This window comes from Taurulus bubalis (assembly GCF_910589615.1).
Source record: "Taurulus bubalis genome assembly, chromosome: 3".
Classification (NCBI taxonomy): Eukaryota; Metazoa; Chordata; class Actinopteri; order Perciformes; family Cottidae; genus Taurulus; species Taurulus bubalis.
This window is the reverse complement of record NC_136591.1, coordinates 10,060,560-10,084,324: the sequence shown is the minus strand read 5'-3', so window position 1 is coordinate 10,084,324 and position 23,765 is coordinate 10,060,560. Positions and strand designations below refer to the sequence as shown.

The following is a 23,765-nucleotide window of genomic DNA, read 5'->3' as shown; positions in this document are numbered from 1 at the left end:
AGATAATACCATAGCTGATGTGACATACTGTAATATTATTCTATTCACTTGAGTGCTAAATGGAAAGATTGGATTGTATTTTTTGCAGCATGTGCCGAGCAGAGGGCTAAATTGGCACTCGTCTTTAGTGACGGCAGTTTTGGGACTTCAGTGGAGCATTTTCATTTTGATGAAATTCTAATTTCAGACTTAATAATTCGTCCATTTGAAATGATAAAAAGATCCCTTTGCTGTCATTTCATGTCCAAGTGTAACAACCGTAACATCTGCCCTGACTTGAGGAGTTTTATATGAACAGTGAATTCAACAACTCCACGCAGCAGACTTAAAACACTCTGCTCCAGACTCTCGGCTTTCCATTTTGCTCTTAAATCTTTCATCCCTCTATTCTACTAAGAGCTACCCTCCCAGCGTCTCTTCCACCCCCCTTTTCATCGCAGCCTCTCTATCATTCATTTTCCTTTGCTGTTGACAAGATAGGGTATCTATGACATAAGAGCCTGTACCCGTCACGCTTGCGTGCTCAAACTGTTGCAGGAATAATCCAACATAGGTCATGCAATGCTCGAGTAAACACCAGCCTCAGACCACCAAGGCTGGCTGATAAGTTGAAAGATAATGAAAGTCAAGCCCTTTAAAGCTGTGGGGGATGAAATATAGTTAAGTGTAGAGAAAAAACAATATTGCACTCACAACCATAATGGGCAAATCAAAGGGGATGGAAACCCTAGTGAAATTGCAGGTTAGTAGCAGTATTAGTTTAGATCAAAGGTCTTTCTAAAGGCTTTTGTGGTGTTTTACCATGCTGATGCCTGAGGTTTGTGCATTAAAAAACAACACTATAAAGCCCCTGAAAACTTGGTCTGTAATAACATCAATATTAATGACGAATTATGTGTCAATGTGTTGGTTAAAGTTAAAAGGCAATCATCCTTTTGCCACTATTACAAGCAGCAACAATTTGACTGTCCTTGTTGTGTGTGAGTCATCATGGCAGAATGTGTTACTGGAGACGCCTACTGGAGCGGGAACAACCACAGAGGAGACTTTGGAGTACATTACCAGGTGTTTATATGTCTGTCTGTGGCGTGGAAGCTGTGCAAGATGCAGCCACAAACCTTAACAGGTGTGGAGTTGCGATCAGATTGAAGGCAGACTGGGAAGATCAAAAGATGGTTTATTAAGAGTTTAACACTTAAAAACTTCCTTTGGACTGTGTGGTAGGGGTTTGATCAGATCTGATTGACAATAGTTGTATCTGAAATCGCTTCCTCGTTCATCCACTTCTCCTTATACACACTCAAAATAAGACCAACACAAACTCAAGACCAAAATACCACTAAAGAGTGAGCACACTTATTTTTGTCTGTAATTTAATTAGTTCTAATTACTTAGAATGCATATTTCAATGAGGGGAAAGGATCTTTGCACAACGATCGGACAACGCGTCAATGACTTAGACCTTTTCCCCTGCATAGAGTGACGCTGGAAATATTATGGTTTGCAAACAGTCCACCACTTCCTATATCCACTGTGGGGCACTAGACAACATGCATCAACATGCTTTATATTGCTCTATAACAAGTGTTGACAACATCATGTAAATCAGATGCTGTTTGTCACATATTACTGACTTCCTGTTGCCAGTAGGTGGCGCTATGACTCAGAGTGAAAATTGGCTTGTCAACATACGCAGGCCGTGAATTTTATTGAGCATGGCAAGTTTGGGGCAGATCCGAACAGGTCCAATGGAGTTACATGAGCTTGTTTAATGCACATTCACGTAAAATGTCCGCCACGCAACAGCTGTGCCGTTCATTCAAACGTAAAGTTATCAGAGCTTTAGATAACTTTTAATCACTAAGGTCCAGTTGGGTTTAGAGCATGGCCCATCAGATACTTTTTTATGTCTACCTGTGATTCATATGCCTACATATGCCTATGTCAAACGTACTGTGAGGGCTGCTTTGTCGAATATTTGTCAAAATGTTGTAGGGGATGCTATTGAGGCAATATTATGTTTAGATTCGATTATTTACATAAAAACACACAATTGAAATGATAAGAAAATAAAAGATTGTGTATTTTAAGCTGCTTAGAGCCAGTGTTAGGAAGTTAAACAGGTCATTATTCCCTCTCTAATATCTATTTTATATTGCTGTCCTGTAGTATCATCAAAGATTTTCATTTTAATTATATAAATAAATAAGTTATATAAATAAAGTCACTGCGAGCTGTTACCATGGCGACAGACAACATTTTAAATGGCCTACAGAATTTGACGAGGTCACAAGCTGGCTTTGATCTTGGCTTTAGCAGGTTCCAGAATAGAAGCTTGTTCTAGAGGCATTTTAGTTACTTGGTTTCTTTCAACCAAGAATTCAAGCATTTACGACAATCTGACAATTTACTCGTTACAGCATACTGATGGTTGAATTAAAGAAAAAGAAAGAACAAATGGTTGAAGAGGGAGAAGACCGTAAGACTGCAAAGGAGGCACAAAGTACATGGGAAACAATTCTGAGACGAGATCAGGAGAGAGGCTTTCAGACAAAGCTCTGCAGGAATGCTTTAGCAGGACAACACCTCCTGCAAATGAAAGAAAAGGCACTGCAGAAATCCCAAGAGACAGGGCTGAAAGATTTAGAAATGTCCAAAAACCTGGATGAACTCCATGCACAGGAACTAAGACGGCAGGAAGAGCAAAAACCTCTCCTTAAGGAAATAGAACGCAAAAAATGTCTTGAGGATATCTCCAGAATCAATTTCTACGGTGAGGAACGGGCAAAGATAAGTAGGATAGAGGAAGAGAGAACCAAACTTGCTCGCATTGAAATGGAAGGGAAACTCCTCCAAAGAAAAGCTGAAGCAGCAGACAGGTCCACGAGGCACAGGTTGTCTTCACAGACTGTTTGTGAAAAGCTGGTGTCCTTAAAGATGGAACAAGCTGCTGCCACAGCTGAGAGGGATGAGCTGAGCCTTGTCAGCGGTTTGTCTAAGAGTCGGGCTGAACAGAGAAAGCAGCGGAAGGAAAAGGCTGAAAAGAATGCTGAAGCTCTTCAGTCTATCTCTGCCCACAGGCTGAAGATGATCCAGGAGAGACAGCAGAGGGAAGAGGCCGAGCGTCAGAGCAACGCAGACTGGCTTCAGGCTCAGAAAGAGGCCGACAGGTCATTCCTGGAGGAAAATGAATTGAAGGCACAAAGGACCAGAAAAGAACAAGTCCAGTTGCAAAAATTCAACATGACCCTGGAAGCTGAGAAACTTCAAATTCAGCAGACCCTGGCGAGGAAGGACCACGGAACGGCAAAACATACACTCGGTGGAGGAGTGAGTTTTAGCTGTGATGAGGGGAACAGTTGCATCACTGCAGATACCACTGCGGATATAAATGACTCAAATAAACAGCTGAACACAGTCCAGGTGCTCGCCCAGGGCCACAAGGACATGGTGCAACTATGTCCAACTCCCCCACCAGCAGAGCTGAGGATCGACTCCAAGAGATCCAGTCGGGTTAGAAAGCTGATCAGTAGGCCTGACGCTGTGTCTGTCAACCACATATTAGAAAGGAGACATCTGGACAGGGAGAATCAGGTGATGGCTGATTTGAGAATCAGGAAGCAAAAAATGGTTGAAGAGGAAGAAGACCGTAAGGCTGCGAAGGAGGGACAGAGTACATGGGAAACAATTCTGAGACGAGATCAGGAGAGAGGCTTTCAGACAAAGCTCTGCAGGAATGCTATAGCAGGACAACACCTCCTGCAAATGAAAGAAAAGGCACTGCAGAAATCCCAAGAGACAGGGCTGAAAGATTTAGAAATGTCCAAAAACCTGGATGAACTCCATGCACAGGAACTAAGACGGCAGGAAGAGCAAAAACCTCTCCTTAAGGAATTAGAACGCAAAAAATATCTTGAGGATATCTCCAGAATCAATTTCTACGGTGAGGAACGGGCAAAGATAAGTAGGATAGAGGAAGAGAGAACCAAACTTGCTTGCATTGAAATGGAAGGGAAACTCCTCCAAAGAAAAGCTGAAGCAGCAGACAGGTCCACGAGGCACAGGTTGTCTTCACAGACTGTTTGTGAAAAGCTGGTGTCCTTAAAGATGCAACAAGCTGCTGCCACAGCTGAGAGGGATGAGCTGAGCCTTGTCAGCGGTTTGTCTAAGAGTCGGGCTGAACAGAGAAAGCAGCGGAAGGAAAAGGCTGAAAAGAATGCTGAAGCTCTTCAGTCCATCTCTGCCCACCGGCTGAATATGATCCAGGAGAGACAGCAGAGGGAAGAGGCCGAGCGTCAGAGCAACGCGGACTGGCTTCAGGCTCAGAAAGAGGCCGACAGGTCATTCCTGGAGGAAAATGAATTGAAGGCACAAAGGACCAGAAAAGAACAAGTCCAGTTGCAAAAATTCAACAAGACCCTGGAAGCTGAGAAACTTCAAATTCAGCAGACCCTGGCGAGGAAGGACCACGGAACGGCAAAACATACACTCGGTGGAGGAGTGAGTTTTAGCTGTGATGAGGGGAACAGTTGCATTACTGCAGATACAGCTGCGGATATAAATGACACAAAAAAACAGCTGGACACAGTCCAGGTGCTCGCCCAGGGCCACAAGGACATGGTGCAACTATGTCCAACTCCCCCACCAGCAGAGCTGAGGATCGACTCCAAGAGATCCAGTCGGGTTAGAAAGCTGATCAGCAGGCCTGACGCTGTGTCTGTCAACCACATATTAGAAAGGAGACATCTGGACAGGGAGAATCAGGTGATGGCTGATTTGAGAATCAGGAAACAAAAAATGGTTGAAGAGGAAGAAGACCGTAAGGCTGCAAAGGAGGGACAGAGTACATGGGAAACAATTCTGAGACGAGATCAGGAGAGAGGCTTTCAGACAAAGCTCTGCAGGAATGCTTTAGCAGGACAACACCTCCTGCAAATGAAAGAAAAGGCACTGCAGAAATCCCAAGAGACAGGGCTGAAAGATTTAGAAATGTCCAAAAACCTGGATGAACTCCATGCACAGGAACTAAGACGGCAGGAAGAGCAAAAACTTCTGCTTAAGGAAATAGAACGCAAAACATATCTTGAGGATATCTCCAGAATCAATTTCTACGGTGAGGAACGAGCAAAGATAAGTAGGATAGAGGAAGAGAGAACCAAACTTGCTCGCATTGAAATGGAAGGGAAACTCCTCCAAAGAAAAGCTGAAGCAGCAGTCAGGTCCACGAGGCACAGATTGTCTTCACAGACTGTTTGTGAAAAGCTGGTGTCCTTAAAGATGGAACAAGCTGCTGCCACAGCTGAGAGGGATGAGCTGAGCCTTGCCAGCGGTTTGTCTAAGAGTCGGGCTGAACAGAGAAAGCAGCGGAAGGAAAAGGCTGAAAAGAATGCTGAAGCTCTTCAGTCCATCTCTGCCCACCGGCTGAATATGATCCAGGAGAGACAGCAGAGGGAAGAGGCCGAGCGTCAGAGCAACGCGGACTGGCTTCAGGCTCAGAAAGAGGCCGACAGGTCATTCCTGGAGAAAAATGAATTGAAGGCACAAAGGACCAGAAAAGAACAAGTCCAGTTGCAAAAATTCAACAAGACCCTGGAAGCTGAGAAACTTCAAATTCAGCAGACCCTGGCGAGGAAGGACCACGGAACGGCAAAACATACACTTGGTGGAGGAGTGAGTTTTAGCTGTGATGAGGGGAACAGTTGCATCACTGCAGATACTGCTGCCATCCCGTTCAACTATTGCGGCACAGCTAACGGGGAGGACCTGCTGGGTCTCGAACATGAAGACGTGACCAAGATTGGACAGATCAGCCCCTCCTTTCACCAAGCTTCCCCCCATCCCTAATAAGTACAGACAGTCCAAAAACATCTGATCTGGACATGTCCTGTCACTTCCCATCTTTCCTTCACATCCTTCTTCCCTCCCCCCATTCCCCTTAAAGCTTAGATTTAGTGTATTTTAACTGGAGAAGGGGAACTATCCTTCTCTGCTGAAATCAACACTAATCCTGGCTTTAAATCCATCTTTATTTAGGGGTTTCTCCAGGTGATCTGGTTTATTTTGGGGTTTCTCCAGGTGATCTGGTTTATTTAGGGTTTTCTCCAGGTGATCTGGTTTATTCAGGGTTTCACTGGGTGATCCGGTTATCCCGCACGCTGAATAAAAAAATAAAAAAAGTTTTAAAATAAAATAAAATGTTTCATTTCTTTCATTTTAGGTGCTTTAAGTGACTCATGTGACCACACAAACAATTATCTCCTATTTTTCCCCAGTGCACCACTCATACAGTAGAATAGACTACTTCTTTATTGATGAACCTAGGTGGGTGTACCAGTGGGTGGGATAGTTTTGTTAAAGTGTTGTTTAAATGTCATTTATTCATGCAGTTATTGATACATATAATGATTTATAAACGTGTTTTAATACTGCAGTTCATGATTAATTCAGGTAGTTACTAGTCGTTAGTTAAGTATTTTGTGTGACCCCCCCTAAAGTGAGGTCTATCTATGCCTTACAAAGCATTCATAAATGTCAAGATTAATTCAGGTAGTTACTAGTGATTATTAGATAGTTAATAGATCTCATTAATTACATATAAGTCCTTAATAATTGGTTTGTAATATATATTACTTAATTTACAAATGGGGAATCCAAATTTTACTTTCGGTGCACAACCAGTGTTAGTGGATAGTTATTCGGGCGGAGAGTATAGCCTTCTGTATGCCAGTCTATTGAAATAGTTAAGATAGTGTAATAACATTTTTGAATAGCATGCAGTTGGCTTTCCTCCAGTGACTTTATCCTGGTTGAGGAACTGCAATGACTGTCCTCGGGCAGTTTGGGGCCCTGTGGTCCATGTTATATAGCTCTGCTTCTCTAAAGCCATCCGCACACGCACCACAGACACATGCGCACACACTGGCTCACACATCCCTGGCAATGATGAGGTCAGCCAGCAGTCATGTCATCCCTTAGCAGCAGGTATAGAGTTACACATGATTTCAATGTGACATCCAATAGCCACAGAACTCTTAAACACAGATAAAGTATTTCATTTGAACTTGAACAAGAGAGGGATCATTTCATGCTAACCATGCACTGTATGTCCCATTTGCCTTTTGGCATCTCGGTTGACAATTTCTTCCAGTGACCAGAAATGCTCTTGCAGCTATTTAAGCAACCCAAGCTCACACAGAAGAAGACACACACACACAGGTCCATGCGATACCTCGCATATCGCCATCAGTATGCCTGGAACAATATTCGCCAAACACACCCGTGGTCAGCTTCAAAAGCAACTGTTGGCTGATCACAAGGAAGGAGTCACATTGCCACGTGTCCATGTGTTCATCTGGATGCCATTAAGTCCCTTTTCAAAAGGGTAAATCACAATTCTATCAACTGGAACGATAACATTGCAATATTGTATCTACAAGTACTAAAATAAGCACAGTAGGTTTATTTGCTGGCATATGCATCTCAGTATTTCAAGGTCTAATTAGGGATATTGACTGACTACCAGGTCGGAAGATTAAATCAGTCACTGACTGTAGCTAATCAATGCTAGGTTAGGCTGAGGTTGCTTTCCCCTTTGCGTGCATACGCTGAGTGGATTCATTACCTTCTAGTCTTGGCCCTTCCTCAGTGTTTAATATGCATGCTTGTGCAAATCAGATTCCACAAATCACACCTGTGAGAACTTTTGTCCATAAGATATTGGCTGTTGATGTTTCTGTTAACATGCTTCCAACACCTAGCGGTTCTCTCGGGGGACAATATGCAAGCTGACTGAACATGCAGACTGCTTTCGATGGCCAGTTTGTCTTGATAATCAAATTGGGTTTTAATTATTATATGGTGGATTTCTCAGCCGCTGTGCATGCATGAGTGTATGCCAAGGTACATGTTGGAAATCATAAATTTTCGCTGTGGATCACACTTTCGTTTGGCAAGTCCGAGCTGCGCTTATCCTCGTGATTCCCTTTTTTTTCTCCAACACTTTAAGTTTGTTTTCAAATGTCCAGTTAAAATGATAAAGTTACCTAAAAGTAACACTCTTGCGTGCAACCTTCTCTTACTAGCAGTGTCTTCAGTCTAAAGCGAAGCTCTCTGATAGAGCCATCAGGATGGCCGCTTTCGCCAATTTAACTCGCAACATAAAGCGATGGGACTTGGCCAATCGATTGGCTTATTACTGACCTCCCCTCATCAGGGAGCGTGTTGTGCTTCCATCAGAACCGCAGTCAGTACTGCGGGGAGGATAATTGCAGTGTATAGTGCACAGGGTGGGTCTCAAGTATCGCAGCACTCAGCCTGTTGCCAGAGGAAAACACATTGATCTCTGAAGGTGATGAAAAGGCTCTCTCAAAGGCATTGCTTCCTCCTCAGGAGCGTTCGAACCTTGACACTGAACCAAAGGAAAAACATAGATGATCCATGTGTGCCCGCCAGCTATAGTCATACTCATGTCATTTGTCTTCTACAAGTGTGTGTGTGTGTGTGTGTGTGTGTGTGTGTGTGTGTGTGTGTGTGTGTGTGTGTGTGTGTGTTTGACAAGGAACTAGAGAAGAGATGCTTGTTCTGAAATAGTTTTCTGTCCTTGGAACTGTTTGTTAAGAGTGTATGAGTATGTGTGTGTCTTTGTTTTGGTGTTAGGGGTAAATGTCCACTGCAGGACTATAACAACTCAATCAATGCAGAGACTCTGAAGTGAAAAAAAGCAGTTAAATTGTCTGCAATCAGTGCAGCACCGGGTGAGTCTATTTTACTGCGGTGGTGTGGGGAGAAAGATGCATTTTTAATACGAGTTCAATCTGCCTGACGCAGTGTTAATGGGGCCTGCAGCGACAGACAAATTCCTCGCATCATAATGGATTGACTCAGGGTTTAATGAGCTGATAACTGGCATCTGGACAAACACAGTGCAGGACCCAACCGACGCACGCACAAACTCACACATAGGCACGGAATTGCCATATCCATCAGGGATGGGTGTAGAAATGAATCCATTTCAGGTTGATAACATCCTCTGACCACTACTGAGCAGAAAAGTATGCATCATTAATTTCTTTTTTAATCAGTTGTGGCTCTCTGCGTCATAATGAACGCTGCTTCATATAATTAGTTTCATTTGTGTTGGGGCGATGTCTTGGGACTATCTGACATTAACAAGTGTCCTGTTGGTACTGTGAATTAGTTTCAACTTTAACATACTGACAACAACACTGGCATGGACGCTCGATTGTATGTCTTGTTGTAATTGAAAACTGCAGAACCAAGTTTCATCAGAGTTTGTGGAGCAGGCGTCACTGTCCATTACCCATTATGACTGAACTTTAGATTTTATTCAGCCCCTAATATTCAGCCCCTAATCAGTGAGATTGCTTTACGGATGTAGTATGAATCAAACTGTAAATTCCCATACTCTAGCCATAAAAACACATGTTGATTTAGACGTAACAATGCATTTATTCCAGGTAAATACAAAGTTGTTCTTGAAGAAAGTCGTAGCCCTGTTATATTTTATTTACAAAATAGAAAATCTGCATTTAAACTCTGTGTGTGTGTGTGTGTGTGTGTGTGTGTGTGAGTGTATTTGCGCATGTGCGTGCACATGCACTATTGAGAATACTGTACAAGATATTATGTGGTGACAAAATAAGTGCACCAAAAGCGTACAAATGAGTAAATGTAAAAATCAGCCACGATGGTCTCTTTACGGGGGAACATTTGGAAGAATTATGAAGGAAATGGCTATAATCATCATATTTATTCAGGAAATAGTTCCAATGGAGTTAAGTGCAGTTGGAAATAAGGATAATGAAGATACATGCCACTGAATCAGGGAATAATGTGAATTATTCTTCAGAACATTGTTTTTCTAGGTCAGGTTGGGATTTAAATACGTGTTTTTGGAAAATTGAAATAGCCCCTGAATTGTCCTGCAGAATTTGGTGTTTATATCGTGTTGCCAAAACCCCTAAAGAGATCATGTCAGGGGTCTTGATTCAACACTGCAGGCTAGTAGCTTAGCCTGCTTAAACTGGTTAACAAACTATTATACTATTCTGTATTACAATCCACAGTCTATGTTTTGCTTGCAAGAAAAATAATCCAAACAGCATCGCTCCTATTTAAAGGCAGCTAACCAGAACCACTGGCATTAAGAGAGGTTGATAGTAGGGTTGCTCTTTGAAATTGCATGACATTACATGCTAACCATGCTGTAGTCTGCTCCTTGTATCAGATTCCTAGAATGTGGAAAGTTACCTCTAATTTCCAGGAGTTGAACTTCTATTGACACATTGTGCAACAGACTTTAAGTGAATCTCAAACATCTCTATGTCTCATGTTTGCGTTCGGAAAAAATCCTACCAGGGGAAAATGTCTATGTTATGTGCATTGAACATTTTGTATAAACCTTCAGATAAACTTTTTCAAAGCTGTGACGACCATTGCATAGTTTGTGTGATTCTGTTAACGTAGATAAGCACATATGGCTTAATAGGATCAAGTGAACAACCAGTAATGCTACTAACATTTAGACAGCAACATATTCCTGGAGCCATGCACAGGACTGACAACGTATTGACGAGAAACTTTACTCTGCTTTCTGTCTCTTCATCTCTCTTAAATGGAAAGGTTTTGAGGAAATTAAAGGATTAGTAAAAGTAGTTAAGAAGGTCATTCAGAGTACAACAAGGGCTTCCTTTCCGGAGCGAGATTGCTGGGTCACAAGTTCAAGGGGACCTTCTTAGTTCTCTCAACAATGTCCATGACTGATGACCTCAAGAGAAGTTAGAATCTGGAGGAGACACAGTCCAGATCTTCATCTCGTCCTCCTGTTGTCTGTTGACTGTGTTAGACTTCTGAGTTTTAAATTGGGAGTTTTGCCGTTAAAAAAATGTGAACTTTTGTAACCTCAAAGACCTCGGAGGTCAGTAGAGTAGTTTGATATACATGTGATGAGCTAAATCAGGAGCACACAACTTCACACGACTTGATGAGTGCATACAGAGAATAATAAACTATAATAGTGATTTCTAACCAATAATTGCACCAAGGTGGTAACAACTGGTTCCGAAAAGTGAAGCCAATGCCAAAGTGCATAAAACTTGCTTTCGTTCTAATGTCTATCAGGGGGAAACTCCACTTGTTCTAAGAAGAAATCCACTCTCATAGAAGTCCATGAGAAAATGACCCTACTTCCTACTGGAGTTATTAACTGAGTGAACATGAGTTTATGATCTTTTGGCAAAGAGGAGCAATTGTGAAAGAGCTCAACTAATTGTGAAGATAAAAATGTATGACTGGAGTCAGCTATAACACCTGAAAACCACCTGTTGAGAGTGCATGGAACTTATTTGCAAGCAAGCATAAAAGTTAAAACAGTTAGTTAAGTGATGGATAAATGTTTTAAATAGCTAGTAATTGGTAAGTTGTATAGATAGCTATAAGTAATGCATTAATGGTTGAAATTAATGGATGGAGTATTTCAGTTTCTGATATGATTGGATTGTGGGAATACGTCTGACAAAAGAAGTCGCAAACCACTAAACTGCTGCATTGGACACAAACATTCTTAGTATTTAAAATGAGTCTTCGCTATTGTCTGTGAGGTTTCACTGAGAGCTCTTGAGGGGAGTAAATTGCAGACTTGACATCTTGTGAGGAGAATATTTTCTCTTCATAGTTCTGTTGAAAACGTGCACATATTCCAAAATCATTGTGCGGGCGAGGCTCTGTGAGTTAGCTGTTTTACGTCCTATTTTGCCAACAATACACATCCCCTTTCAGATGACGAGAGCAGTGACATTTAAAGATGAGGCTGATTGTGAAATTGTGGTCCAATTTGCATTTTTCCACTTGGACAGTGGACCCAGTGTTCCATGAATTATCCTTTTATGTATTGATTTATTCATTGTCATGAAGAGTAATAAGGATGTTGGATCAAAATGGTTGTCCTCTTTGCCAGACGTTTCCACAAAAATGTACTTGTAAAGTAACAAATGATTGTACAGTAGGAAGCCAGGTTTTGTGCAACTTTAGTTCCGTTGACCTGGATACCCAATAGTTGCCAGGTTTAATAAACTTATCCATCCATGTTGTGGGTTTAAATGGACTATATTAAAGTCCATTTTGACTAAATCATCTTAAACCCTTGGAATGCTTGTAAAGACATTGATCATCAGATTTTGTTAGAAACATTCTGAACATTTATGTCAACCAAAGCTCCAAGTTCTGAGCCTAGTGTGGAGGCACATTGAGATGGCCCAATATACTGTATCCTTCATATAAGAAGACAGTGATTACATTTAAAAAATATATTTTTCAAAGATATTGCCAACACACTAATGAAGCAAACATAACTTTTACATCTTGATGACACTTGAAAATTACAATACAATCATTGTCATACACTTCAACTAGAAGTTGAAGTTTAGTGTTTCTAGAACACCATACGAAAGACGAGTGCGTAGTTTTTTTTGTATGAAACCAAACCATTCAAAGATGCCGAGAGTCAGATTAACGGCAGCAAAATAATGTCATGTCAGTTTCTTAAGACATTGGCACTGGAATTAATAAATTGCAATAACATTTCTCATTCTGGACATTTTATTGTTACAATTCGTTTTTAAACAGTGAGGCTCTTCTGGTATCCATGAAATTGGTCGGTGGTTTACAATTTAGCATGACAGCAAGTGAAAACTAGTTTTAAAATGAACCATGAAAAATGTGTCGTGGATCAAACATGAAATCTTTCTATGTTTGGCACTAAGTTCTTAATAAGCAGGTGTTTGTTGCATGGCCGGTAGGACGTGCAGCATCTTACTCTCAAAATGTGTGTTTTTTGTTTGTTTGTTTCCGTGATGCACACACTGCAACACTGTATGAGTGCTGGTGATATTTTAACATCCCACGACCCTCAAGAGGATAAGCAGATCTGATAATGGAATGAACATTTTAACATGGGACAATGCAAACTATCTCAAACACGCTGAGCAGTCTAAAGCCAATTCCCTTCAAACCTGATTTACTTTGGAGGTTGTAGCTCGTACCCAGTTTGCTATTTTTGGCATAACTTTGAGGAATGGCTGTATTACTTTGTGAGAGAACCTTTGAGTGGTCTGATTATGTACATCAAGCTCTGAAACAATACTGGTATTGTTAATGAGTCAGTGCAGGGCTGGTTCACTTGATACTGATTGATTCAGAGCAAAAAGAGAAATAGAGCAGAGCTGCAGTTCTGTTCGCTGTTCTGAACAAATATGTATTGTATGGATGATGGGTAGTATTAAAATGCTATTGTGTCTCAAAGGCATGAAATATAAACACAAAATGTATTATGTCAGGCAATCCGTAACTTTGAATCAATGTTGTAATGAACAACATGAGCAAAAGTACTCAAAAGCAATACAGCCATGGCTTCAAACGGCATGTTACACAATACTGCAATTACATGGGATTCTTTTCTGCCAAATAGCATTAAAATGACAACTTCTATCAGTATTTTGGTCAAAAAATGTCTGTGGGATTGTAAACAGTCTTGTGTTGTTTTACTGCTCCTTAAAAAGCAGATTATGAATACGACTTGAAAACGTTGTGCTGATGGTTCCATGCTGCTCTTACTACTAATCTGGTGACGTTCACATCACAATCTGTTACCAGCATATTAACAGATACAATGTTTGATTTAAATGAAGTTACATGGTTTATTGCATTTATTGTGTGACCAGAGTGTCAACTTTTATGTGAACAAAAATGTATCACTGCCTCTACTGGTCATGGGCACGAATGACGATCTTGAATTGGTTAATATTCCAATTTGCAGCATGTTGGGAAGTTTGACTGCATCTTATCCATATGTAAAATGAATTAATAACTTTGACTGTAGCCATTGACATTCACTGCTTTTCATCTTTGCATCCTAATGCATACTTGGGACTCTGATCTAAAAGTTTATCATGCTATAATGTAGCGTCTTGTGTCATTTGGTGTTAGTTATGTTGATTCTGAACTGTTAAGATGTGACTATATAGACAAACTTTGTATTTAATTATTACAAATTTTATATTTGTTTTTTTAACATAGTATAATTTGAGTTGCATTGTATTTGTATTTAAGTGTACATTAAGTTGAATGCTTACATCGACATGCTAACAGGCTAATGTTAGCATGTTTACCGTGCTCACCATCTTAGAGTCTTTGTCTGTTAGCATCCTTTCATTTGCGAATTTGCATTGAACACAAAGTTCAGATGAGGCTGATGGAAATGTCAGTAGTTTAAATGTTTTTTGGAAAGTGTTGGTTAAATTTGAATTTTTATGTGATGCTGGAACTAGTTTAAGCATTAATGTATCACAGAAATACAATTCACCCTTGGGGGGACATGCATGTCTGAATCAAATGTCATGGCAATGCATCCAATTTCAATCAAAACCACAAATGTAAATATTGTGGTGGCGGTAAAGGAAAAGTCAGTTGGACTCATCCTCGGGGGACCCGGATGTCTGTACATAGTTTGTTGAGGATCTAACCAAACGTTGTCGAGCACAGTATATCTGGAGCACAGTTGTGGACTGACTGGCTGACTGACATGGCCATCTATAGAGCCACACCAGCAGCATGGCTTAAAGTGAAGCCAAATAGCACTTATAATGTGGCTTTCCGCTGCTTCCTTTCTAAAATGCAAGACCCACTATGTAACACAATGTAAAAACACAATACACACCACCACAGGGGCCATTTTGATTTGTCAGACCGCAAACTCTATTTGAATGAATGTCAAGTTCACTTTGATTTATTTCACTTTCAGAATTGAAAGCTGTTGAAAAGGTTGAAAAGGTTGAAAAGGTTTCAGCAGTTCCTAGTGTTCATAGTTGTTGACCCTCATCATGAAATTCCCTGCCAGGTTTTTTTCTGAAACCACTGTTCCATGGCAGTACTTGGGATGCTGTGAGAAAGTAGTAGGCCAAATACAATGTTTTTGAGCATGAATAATGTTTTTCCTTGACAGGCAGCTTAGGATCTCTCAGCATTTCAGGGCCCCGTTTGAGTCTGATTGATTTTATTTATGACCAGAGGATTCATAAAAATTCTCTTTTTGTCTTAATTGATTAAAAAACATCTGAGAACTCCCTTTGACTGATCCTAAACTTTAGGTTATTCTCTCTCTTGTGTTTCATAAACTGAAACTTTATAGCATTTTTCTTGGCATATTTCTACAACGTTTTAAATGTTACTGTATAGTTGCTTGGTATCTCACCTTACAGTCTATAATCAGAGTAAAAATATTACGACGAATAAAGTAAATCATGATGATATCTGAAAATAACGTTGGGTATTTGGTCTTGACCACCAACTCCCATGTGGGGAGTGTTTCTCTGCAGCTGTCAAAAATATACCACCGAAATCAGGAGGATGTCATATCGACACACAGAATATTCCTCTCAGAGGTGTCAAGTGTCATTTCAAAGTGAGCAATAATGAAGTGACTGCCAAGTGCAGTAAACCCTCTTCTGTTTCTTTTAAAACCTTTAAAAACAAACCTATGGAGAAACCAGGGTTGATGTGAATCATAGTAAAGTGAGAGTCAAACTCCACCTGTGGTCACATACTTTAAACTGAGCCTGGACTCTTCGCTGGCAGCGCCTGACATTATCCTGGAAACCGTCCAATAGGAGCAGAGTCGGAGGCTGAAGTGGAGCCAAACAGTGGGATCAAATTGAGGACTAGGAGTTGTGCAATATAATCCTGGATTTTTCCTCCCCGGTAACATGGAGTGTCCTAAAAGGCAGTGTTCTTATTTATTTAACTCTTTACTTTGCTATTTTTATTCCACTTCAGAGTACAGAGGGATTTATCAGCGGTAGCAGGAATGTTTATGTAATGACATACTGAAAAATAAAGAGAAAGGTTTATGTAAAGTTTGGGGGTTGGAGGTAATTAGCATGGTAGATTTGTACTCTTAGTCCTGTTTTTTTTAGCTGATGATAAAAGCCCTGTCACAAAGTCATCGCTTGGAGCAACTTTAGACACGCAGGCAATTATTGTTGAGCGTTGCAGTCTGTTTCAAAACTTTCACCAATCCTGTTACACTACTGTAATTATTTTGAACCTGAACGTGACGAAAACATGTTATTCTTTGGCGGTAAGGGTGTTAAAAGAGTCTCCAAAACAATTTGCATAGTAACTCCTCACAGCATTGTTGCTCCCTGAAATTGGATCTGAATATTATCTGTGATGCAGAACAAGAAGGGGAAGATTGTTCCTCTTGGTTAAGTTAACTTCCAATCTTTTTTTTTATCCTGACAACTCCTTTCATGTTGAGTGGAATGAGCAATTTTCCTTGCTAGATGTTAACCATTCCATTGCACGTTGACAAGTCTTCTCAAATGGAGTTGAGAGTCCCTGTGTACTTCTGAGTAATCATGAGAGCCCATCTTTTAATTTCCAGCTCGCCTAAAAGTCATAGCTTTACCCTTTGACTATATTGTCAATACACACGCCTTTTTGGGGCAGAGAGCAAACAAAATTGCCAATGCCTAAAAAAAGTTTTCCAGCTGCCAACCTCTGGAAAAGCCTGCATGTATTGCTGGGAAGGAATGGATCATTTTGGGAGAGATGCTCCCATTTTCCAAACTGAGAAGTAAACCTTCATACAATAAGACCCAGTCAAGTCTTCTACATGTAAAACCTGGCAAGGCGTGTAATTGTTTTACTCCTCCAGCTGTGCTTTAGCAGATTGATGGCGCTGACAGAAAAATGACTAACAGGAAAACACTGTCTAGGTAAACAAATTAAAAGCCAGGGCATCCGTGCTGAAAGGGGAAACAAATGATAAAGAAACATGGTTGACAGCATGAAACACAGTGTGTGTTTCATTTTTCCACCTCAGGTTATGTAAAATACAGCCTAAATACTTAATGAACCTTGAGATTTTGAGGTGTTTGTTGTCTAAAGGCAATATTTTGTAGTGTCTCTTCTAACAATATATGAAACTGATATAAAACAAAAAGACAATTTAATTACTAACATGTATTCTTCTTCTTCTTTTTTTCTGCAGGACCTCCGGGAAAGCGAGGAAGAAGAGGCCGCAATGGAGAACCTGGTATGTGTGCATGTGTGCAAGTTTGTGTGTGTGTGTGTGTGTGTGTGTGTGTGTGTGTGCGTGTGTGTGCGACCGACGTCTCAAACCAGAAACATTCAAGGAATAATGCAGGACGACGTCTGCAAATCATACTGCAGATTCAGCCATGTAAAAGAACACTGTATATCTTTGCAGGCCAAAATAGGTTATAGATGTGTAATTTGTGGCCTGGTGGTTTCAGCGTTCACTTGGATTGTTTCAGCTTCAGTCACCTTAGAAACACTATATTTTCACAGTAAAACTGTGAGACAGTGCAGTTTGAGATGATGCCTGCACTCTTTGAAGCGGGTGAGGTCTGTGTCCAAGTTTTGAGACACACTAACCCTCCTATGGTGATCCTCCCATGAAGTTCAGCGTATATAACAGTTGTTTGTTTCCACAAATTCAGCAACAGGTTGTTTTAATACGTTCTCCAATCTCCCCTCCCTCCTCCCACACACTCTCTCGCTCTCCTGGGCTGACTCAACAAACTTGGCGCGGCCGAGGCCTCGAGTATCCAGGAGAAGGACACGTCCCACAGACGTGTCGCAACAAATTGAATTCACAGCGAGAACATGCACTTGGCGAGGAGCTGCATCCACACTCCGTTCACCTGATAGTGAAAGCGATAATGGACTCTGGAGTGTGGCAGTGTTCCTGTAGTGAGAGCGCAGCCAACGCATTAGAACAAAAGTACTACCCTTGTAAAAAGAAATTAGAGAGACAGGGCAAAGTAAGGTCCCAATTTTGAGTGAGGTAGAGTCATAAGGGAGCGGTTTGGTATCACAGCCTGAGAAACAAACACTGTGAGGGGAGGAAAAAAAACGATCTGCTGGTTTTACCACCAAATCCAGCCGCTACTTTTTTAAAGTGTCAGGAATCAAATCTAATAAACTGTTATTTGAGTATCAGAGATTCTATTTCCTCCTTAATTTTTGATGTTGTTGATGTTCAAATTAGTTTTAAATCCCATTGTGGCCATGTTGAGCTGTGGGTCCGTGTGGTAGGGCTCTCTGCCTTTCCTCTTTCTGAGTTACATAATACTTAAGTAATCCAGTGCATGACTTGAAAGCCGAGGGAGGTGAACAAGAATATAAATCAATTGACAGACAACAGTTCAATGATCTGGTTGGCTGCAGATCTGTGAGATCGCCGGTCTTTGTTGATACAGCGTTTAACTTTCAAATAAGCATTCATCCAGCCAGCATATTTCAAATGGCACCATTGTGCGAAGACAGTTATTTCTCTCTCTGGTCAGCCAGAGAAATGGTGGATAATGTGAACAGCTTCCTCTAAACAAATCAATTGGAAACAAGCAAGCAATCATAACCCACTCACAATGTCTAGATTCGAGAGGCACAGTGGCTTTAGGGAAGACAATAGGGAACAATTGGGATGACAGACCTTACCGCTCTGTATAACAGCTCAGATTACAGCACTAAACAAGGCTGAGGTACGTGGTCAAATCCGAGTGACCCGGTTTTATTAATGTCAGCAAAGCAGTGTTGACACCAGCTTTTTATCTGCATGTTCACTGGTTATGCTCAGCGTCCGCAAAAACATTCATGCAATTTAAACGGCTTCACAAAGAAAAGAAAAAAAGCTTTTAAAGTCCTTGTACAGAGAATATCATTTTAAATGTGGGCACTTTAAATGCCAAAGGTGATTTGCATATTATCATGCAATTATAGCTCAGTTATTTCTGATGCATTTACTGTTTGGATATGTTGTCAGGCATTAGAAAACAACAACAATCTGCGTAGAACTCGTAGAAGCATTTAAAGCCAATATGTTGGCACCGTGCTGCAATATTGGAGCTCAGTGTCAAACTACGTCTACACGTCAATGGGAGAAATATTTAAGATTATTTAGGAGAGATCATTCATACAACTGAAAGATTCAGTCCTTAACGGGCACCGGCGTGCCACATTCTGCACTGTGAGCCTTCTGCAAATCCAATTTCCCTCTTTTAAGTTCACAACACTGGTTGATGTTGAAGGAAAGCATATTTAATTCATGATTCGCTTTAACCGAAAATAAGTAAGCCGCAGCAAGTTTCCCACAAATTCAGGGTGAGGTGTTTTGCAGTTTACTCGTCTACAAAGGCGAAGGAAAGCTCTTGCCCAGACTTGGCTGAGAACAAATAGGAAAAAGACACGGTGATATTTACCTATGTATAAAAAATGAATAGGATACTTTATTAGGATCTCTTGTTTGTTTACCAGTAACATATGGAAAGGAAAAGTGTGGGATGACAGTTTAGGATGAAAACTAGTTTGTAGCAGTGAAAGCAACACTCTCAGACTGTTCCAGCAGGTGCCCAATACTGGAAAGTGTAATACGTTTCCTCCCTTATTTTCACTGTGTGAACAATAGGCACTTTTTACTTTCCTTCACAAAAGGAGGAATTGATGCTCAACGTGAGCCGGTTGAGAAATCCAAGCTTACAGTGGTGCATCAGTGTCAAGCATGAAGAAAACTACTTCTTTTCTTGCAACAAATGCCCTGTCTCTTTTAAAAAGTGAGTTAAGTTCAAAGTGAGCCTCATTGTTCACCTTTATGTTATGTTGGAGCATAACAACAACGTCCACCATGGTGTTAGCGATCACATATTTAATGAAATGACAGAGTGAGTTCAGTAACCTTTCCATTCGCTGGTGACAGCAGGAGTGGAGGAAATGACTAGGGCTGCCAGTGTGGGAAACAGAAAGTGAAACTCAAAGTGAGCTTTGAGGGTGGATTATTTAACAATATGTCAGAGACTATTTCATTTTACATGGATTATATTTCCTCACATAATGTTTTTGGTCTCAATAATGCCATCAAATTTAAGAATGCATACCTTTTGAGGTGGCTATTCTGAGTTTTGCAGCATATTGCACATTTTTATCACATCATGTCTTTGATTTTTCCATAATTTGCACCGAGCCATTTGACACAGTGGGACAGGTTTATTAAAAGCGAAGTGGTCTACTGTAACTCAACGATCCATGATGCAGAAGTACAGCCCAGCGTGCCTCAAACACACGGCTCCTTAAATACTCCAGCTGCTGGAATAATTTGCACTTTCCTCTGGTCATGAAGAGGAACAGTTCAAGAACATAGGACTTGTTAAGAAAAAAAGAATCCCTTTTATTTCAGGGTTAAAGCAGCTGGGTACCTTTTTAATAAGAACCTAAAGACCCTAAATGATTTGCAGGGCCCTGAAGTGCGTTGGCACACAGTCCTTTGAGCAGCAGTAATTGGGGAAAAGACGAGTGTCACCTCGCAAGAACGTGGGAGGATTTTTTAACAAGCGTGCAACCCCATGTAGTAGTGAAATTAGAACGACTCACAAATGTAATCACCAGGCCTGGTGGCCATTGTTGGCCTGACCGCATGGAAAATAGATTGCAATCTTTTGTTGCAGTGCTATTGTTATATACCATACTGTAATTCGAAATAAAGGTGGGATTTTGGAGTTAGACTGAAGTAGAAAGTCTGTGTAATCTGCATAGTCAGTGAACGCACCATGGAAGAGACATCTTTATTGAATGTTCCCAAAGAACAAAATGTCAGCAAGAGCCTGATTTCCCATCGGAGTTATTTGGAGATGTGGTTTTAGTGGAACATTGATGATCTGCGTCTGTTTGATCGCTGATTGAAAACACACTAAGTACTTTTTTTCCCCCTTTCTCTTTCAGGACCTCCTGTAAGTATGCCTGCTTCACATCTTCCCCAACTGTGATGCCCGTGTGAAGGTAAAAACAGTAAAACCTGAACTGCAGGATGCCGTTCAGCTATTGCTTCTTCACTGTGCTGAAATCAGGAGCAATTTTACATGAAAGGGAAATATTTGCAGAAAACCTTAATGTGGTACATTATTGCCGTAACCATTAGGTTGCCAGGTAACCAGTGGAGAGTGCAGGTAGTCCCTGCAACCTGCCCCTGTAAAACTACAAATGGGGATTTTTGTACAGCTTAAAAAAACAATATGTAACACATTCATGTATTAATTAGTGAGCTTAAGACTTTGTAAGAGGTGGATGTTAAAAAAGTACTATGTTTTTACAACTGATGTAAAAGACATCCGACTTTGACAAATGTGCTGCTTAAAATCTCTGTTGTACCACACAGTGAGACTATTATTAAATTATTCTCTTTATCCTTGCCGTCACCTAATGGGGACCCTCGTCCCTGCCATTTGGGCAGTCTGGTTTGTAATATCCTTGCTACCATCCTCCATCCCTGCCAGCTCCCAGCACCCGAACAGATTAGCTCACCTCATTACACTGCCGGACGATCACAGATCCACTCCCCTTAACAGAAGCCAAAAACTGGAAAACTTCAGAGTTCCCTCAAAAGATGAAGACAAACCCATACTTACATAAGCACCGAGGATTGTGACAGTTGGCTGTATAACCGGGTCAAGCGGACGGGCACTGTATGTGTGTGCGCTGTTAAAATTATTTATAGTCCAGAGGCATGTGTGATTGAATAGGTATAATAGCGTGTGCCGACTGAGCTGTAAAAGTTGTAAGTTAATCCTCAGAGCCTTCGCAGGCACTCGCTCCTGGGGTTCTGGGACGTAAGTAAGTGCAGGTGGTCTCACTTCTTCCACTCTCTCGCCAGGCCATACATCTGACATATCAAATCATACTGTGCAAAGTTTTGTCTCTGAAAAGTTGGATTTGCCTGTAAATGTATGGGCTGTTTTTTTGGTGCTTGGAGGATCGTTTCCTTCGGGTGAGACGTAATAAATCCAGTGCACAAAAAGGAGGTACCTGACAATGTCCCAATTGTGGCCAGCAAATCACTCGCTGATGAAGTCATTATAGGAAGCAGAAGGAACTGTAAATGTTTGGTAGGGGTCTTTTTTTTACTGTAGGAAAAGCAACCATGTTTATGCAGAACCTCTGCTGTACAAACCCAAAAAAACCTGAAGGCTGACTACATTTCTAAAAACAGACTTCAAAAACAGTCTTTAAAAATTGCAACGATCTGACAATGACTCACCCAGTGTTTCCGAAAAAAAAAAGTACAGTCAAAAAGAGACACTAGTAAGTAGCCTCATGTGGTTTCTCATTTGGTTTGCCCACCCGGGGTATGGCAGGGGACACGTCTCTATGAATATTCAACAGCTCCCTCTATTACTCTGTAACACTGTGTAAATTGTACACAGCCCTCTGAGCCAAAAAACTAACAACCACCACTGAAGCCATTACAGATCTCGGCCGCCGAGGAATGGGCAGAGATCGGCGGTTGCAGTGACGAGAAGATAGATCTCCTCAATCAAAGATCATCAGGAAAGATCTTCATGTGTGGTTTGCGATTAGCGTTAAGACATGGAAAAATGATTTGGTTTCATGTAATTGGGCTTTTGTGTCCATCCAGACACATTGGAAAAGTATTAATGTTAATGTTACAGATATGGGTCGGGGGGATTTTCAACTTCTGCAGCATTTAAGGAAGAGTATTTTGCCTCTTCTTGCTACTGAAACCAGAGGAATGTTTTTTTCACCGTACATAAAAGTTAAAGTCTTTGGCATGACAGCTGAGGCCAGAATTATCATGTCTTTGGTTCTCATTTTAAAAATCCTCATATTTTTGCGGCGGTTCAGGAGTCAAAACATCAACCCCAAGCACCAACCGCAGTGTGTGTGTGCACACACCATTTAGCACCAATCAAGCATAAAACACCATCCCTAGGGCTGCACAAGAGTACCCACTAACACCACCCCGACGACTGTACTTTTTTTAGCGCAGACTTTATGCCCTAATTACAGTTTTACAGAAAGAGAAAGAAATGTGTAGAGGAGGACGGAAGGGGAAATACTTAAAAAATGATACAATGTTGGAATAGCAAACCCACTTCAGCATGCCTCTGCACCACACTGGAGTCTCAAGCCTGGCCACTTACAAGTCAGTCGTGTTAGCAATGAGGTAAATAAAGCTGCTTGTGTCCGTATCTGTGTTTGACAAGTAGTTTCCGCCCCCCTGCTTCACAAACTGAAATTCCAGAGACGCAGGTTGAGGATGAACTGTCACAGCGCATGAATTATGCAGCTGTGCCACAGGGATTAGAGGCAATGTGGGGGTGAAGCAGAGGAGCCCAGACACCCTCCACCTTTCATCCTTCATCTGCTATGCGCCACAGCTCCACACCTGTTAATAAAACATATTCCAGCTGGACTTTGATCACTTTTTCCCCCACGGAAGGGGAGAAGGCGTCAGTTTATCAAAAGTGAGACCCTAGTTAGGAGGCCCTGCATGCTCTGATGTTGTTTTAATTTTGAATTATTGCTATGTCCATTAACACATCACATCAGAGCACGGATAGAGGCTCACCAAGAGCAGCAAGTGGATCTATCTGGCCGTTGATTTGGGCCCGAGGAGGCTACTGCCACTGGATGTGACAACATTAAGAGTTTGACCTTTCTAGATGTCAGTCCTCTGCTCATGCTGTGCCCATCAGCAGCACTTGTCTGTCAGCAAGTGGCGAGAGGCAGCGCCCAGGCCAACCGAGAGCTTGACTCACAGTGGTATGAAGCAGTTAATAGCGCACGTTGGCTGGCTGAGCAGGCTGAATACTCACAGGGGAAACTGTCATTGCCATGCCGTGGTAGGAGAATTGGCACAGTATGACTGCGATGCTTGT

The 23,765-nt window shown here is 41.3% G+C and overlaps 1 protein-coding gene across 1 annotated transcript in view; it reads left to right on the top strand.

Annotated features, from left to right (window-relative positions):
* Window positions 1–23,765, top strand: part of col25a1 (collagen type XXV alpha 1 chain) — a gene marked incomplete at its 5' end in the record, with an annotated part of 145,269 nt that overhangs the window by 67,472 nt on the left and 54,032 nt on the right. Inside the window, one exon of the mRNA XM_079215972.1 lies at window positions 17,066–17,124. Coding sequence (XP_079072098.1) covers window positions 17,066–17,124 — 59 coding nt within the window. The remainder of the gene's footprint in view (window positions 1–17,065; window positions 17,125–23,765) is intronic.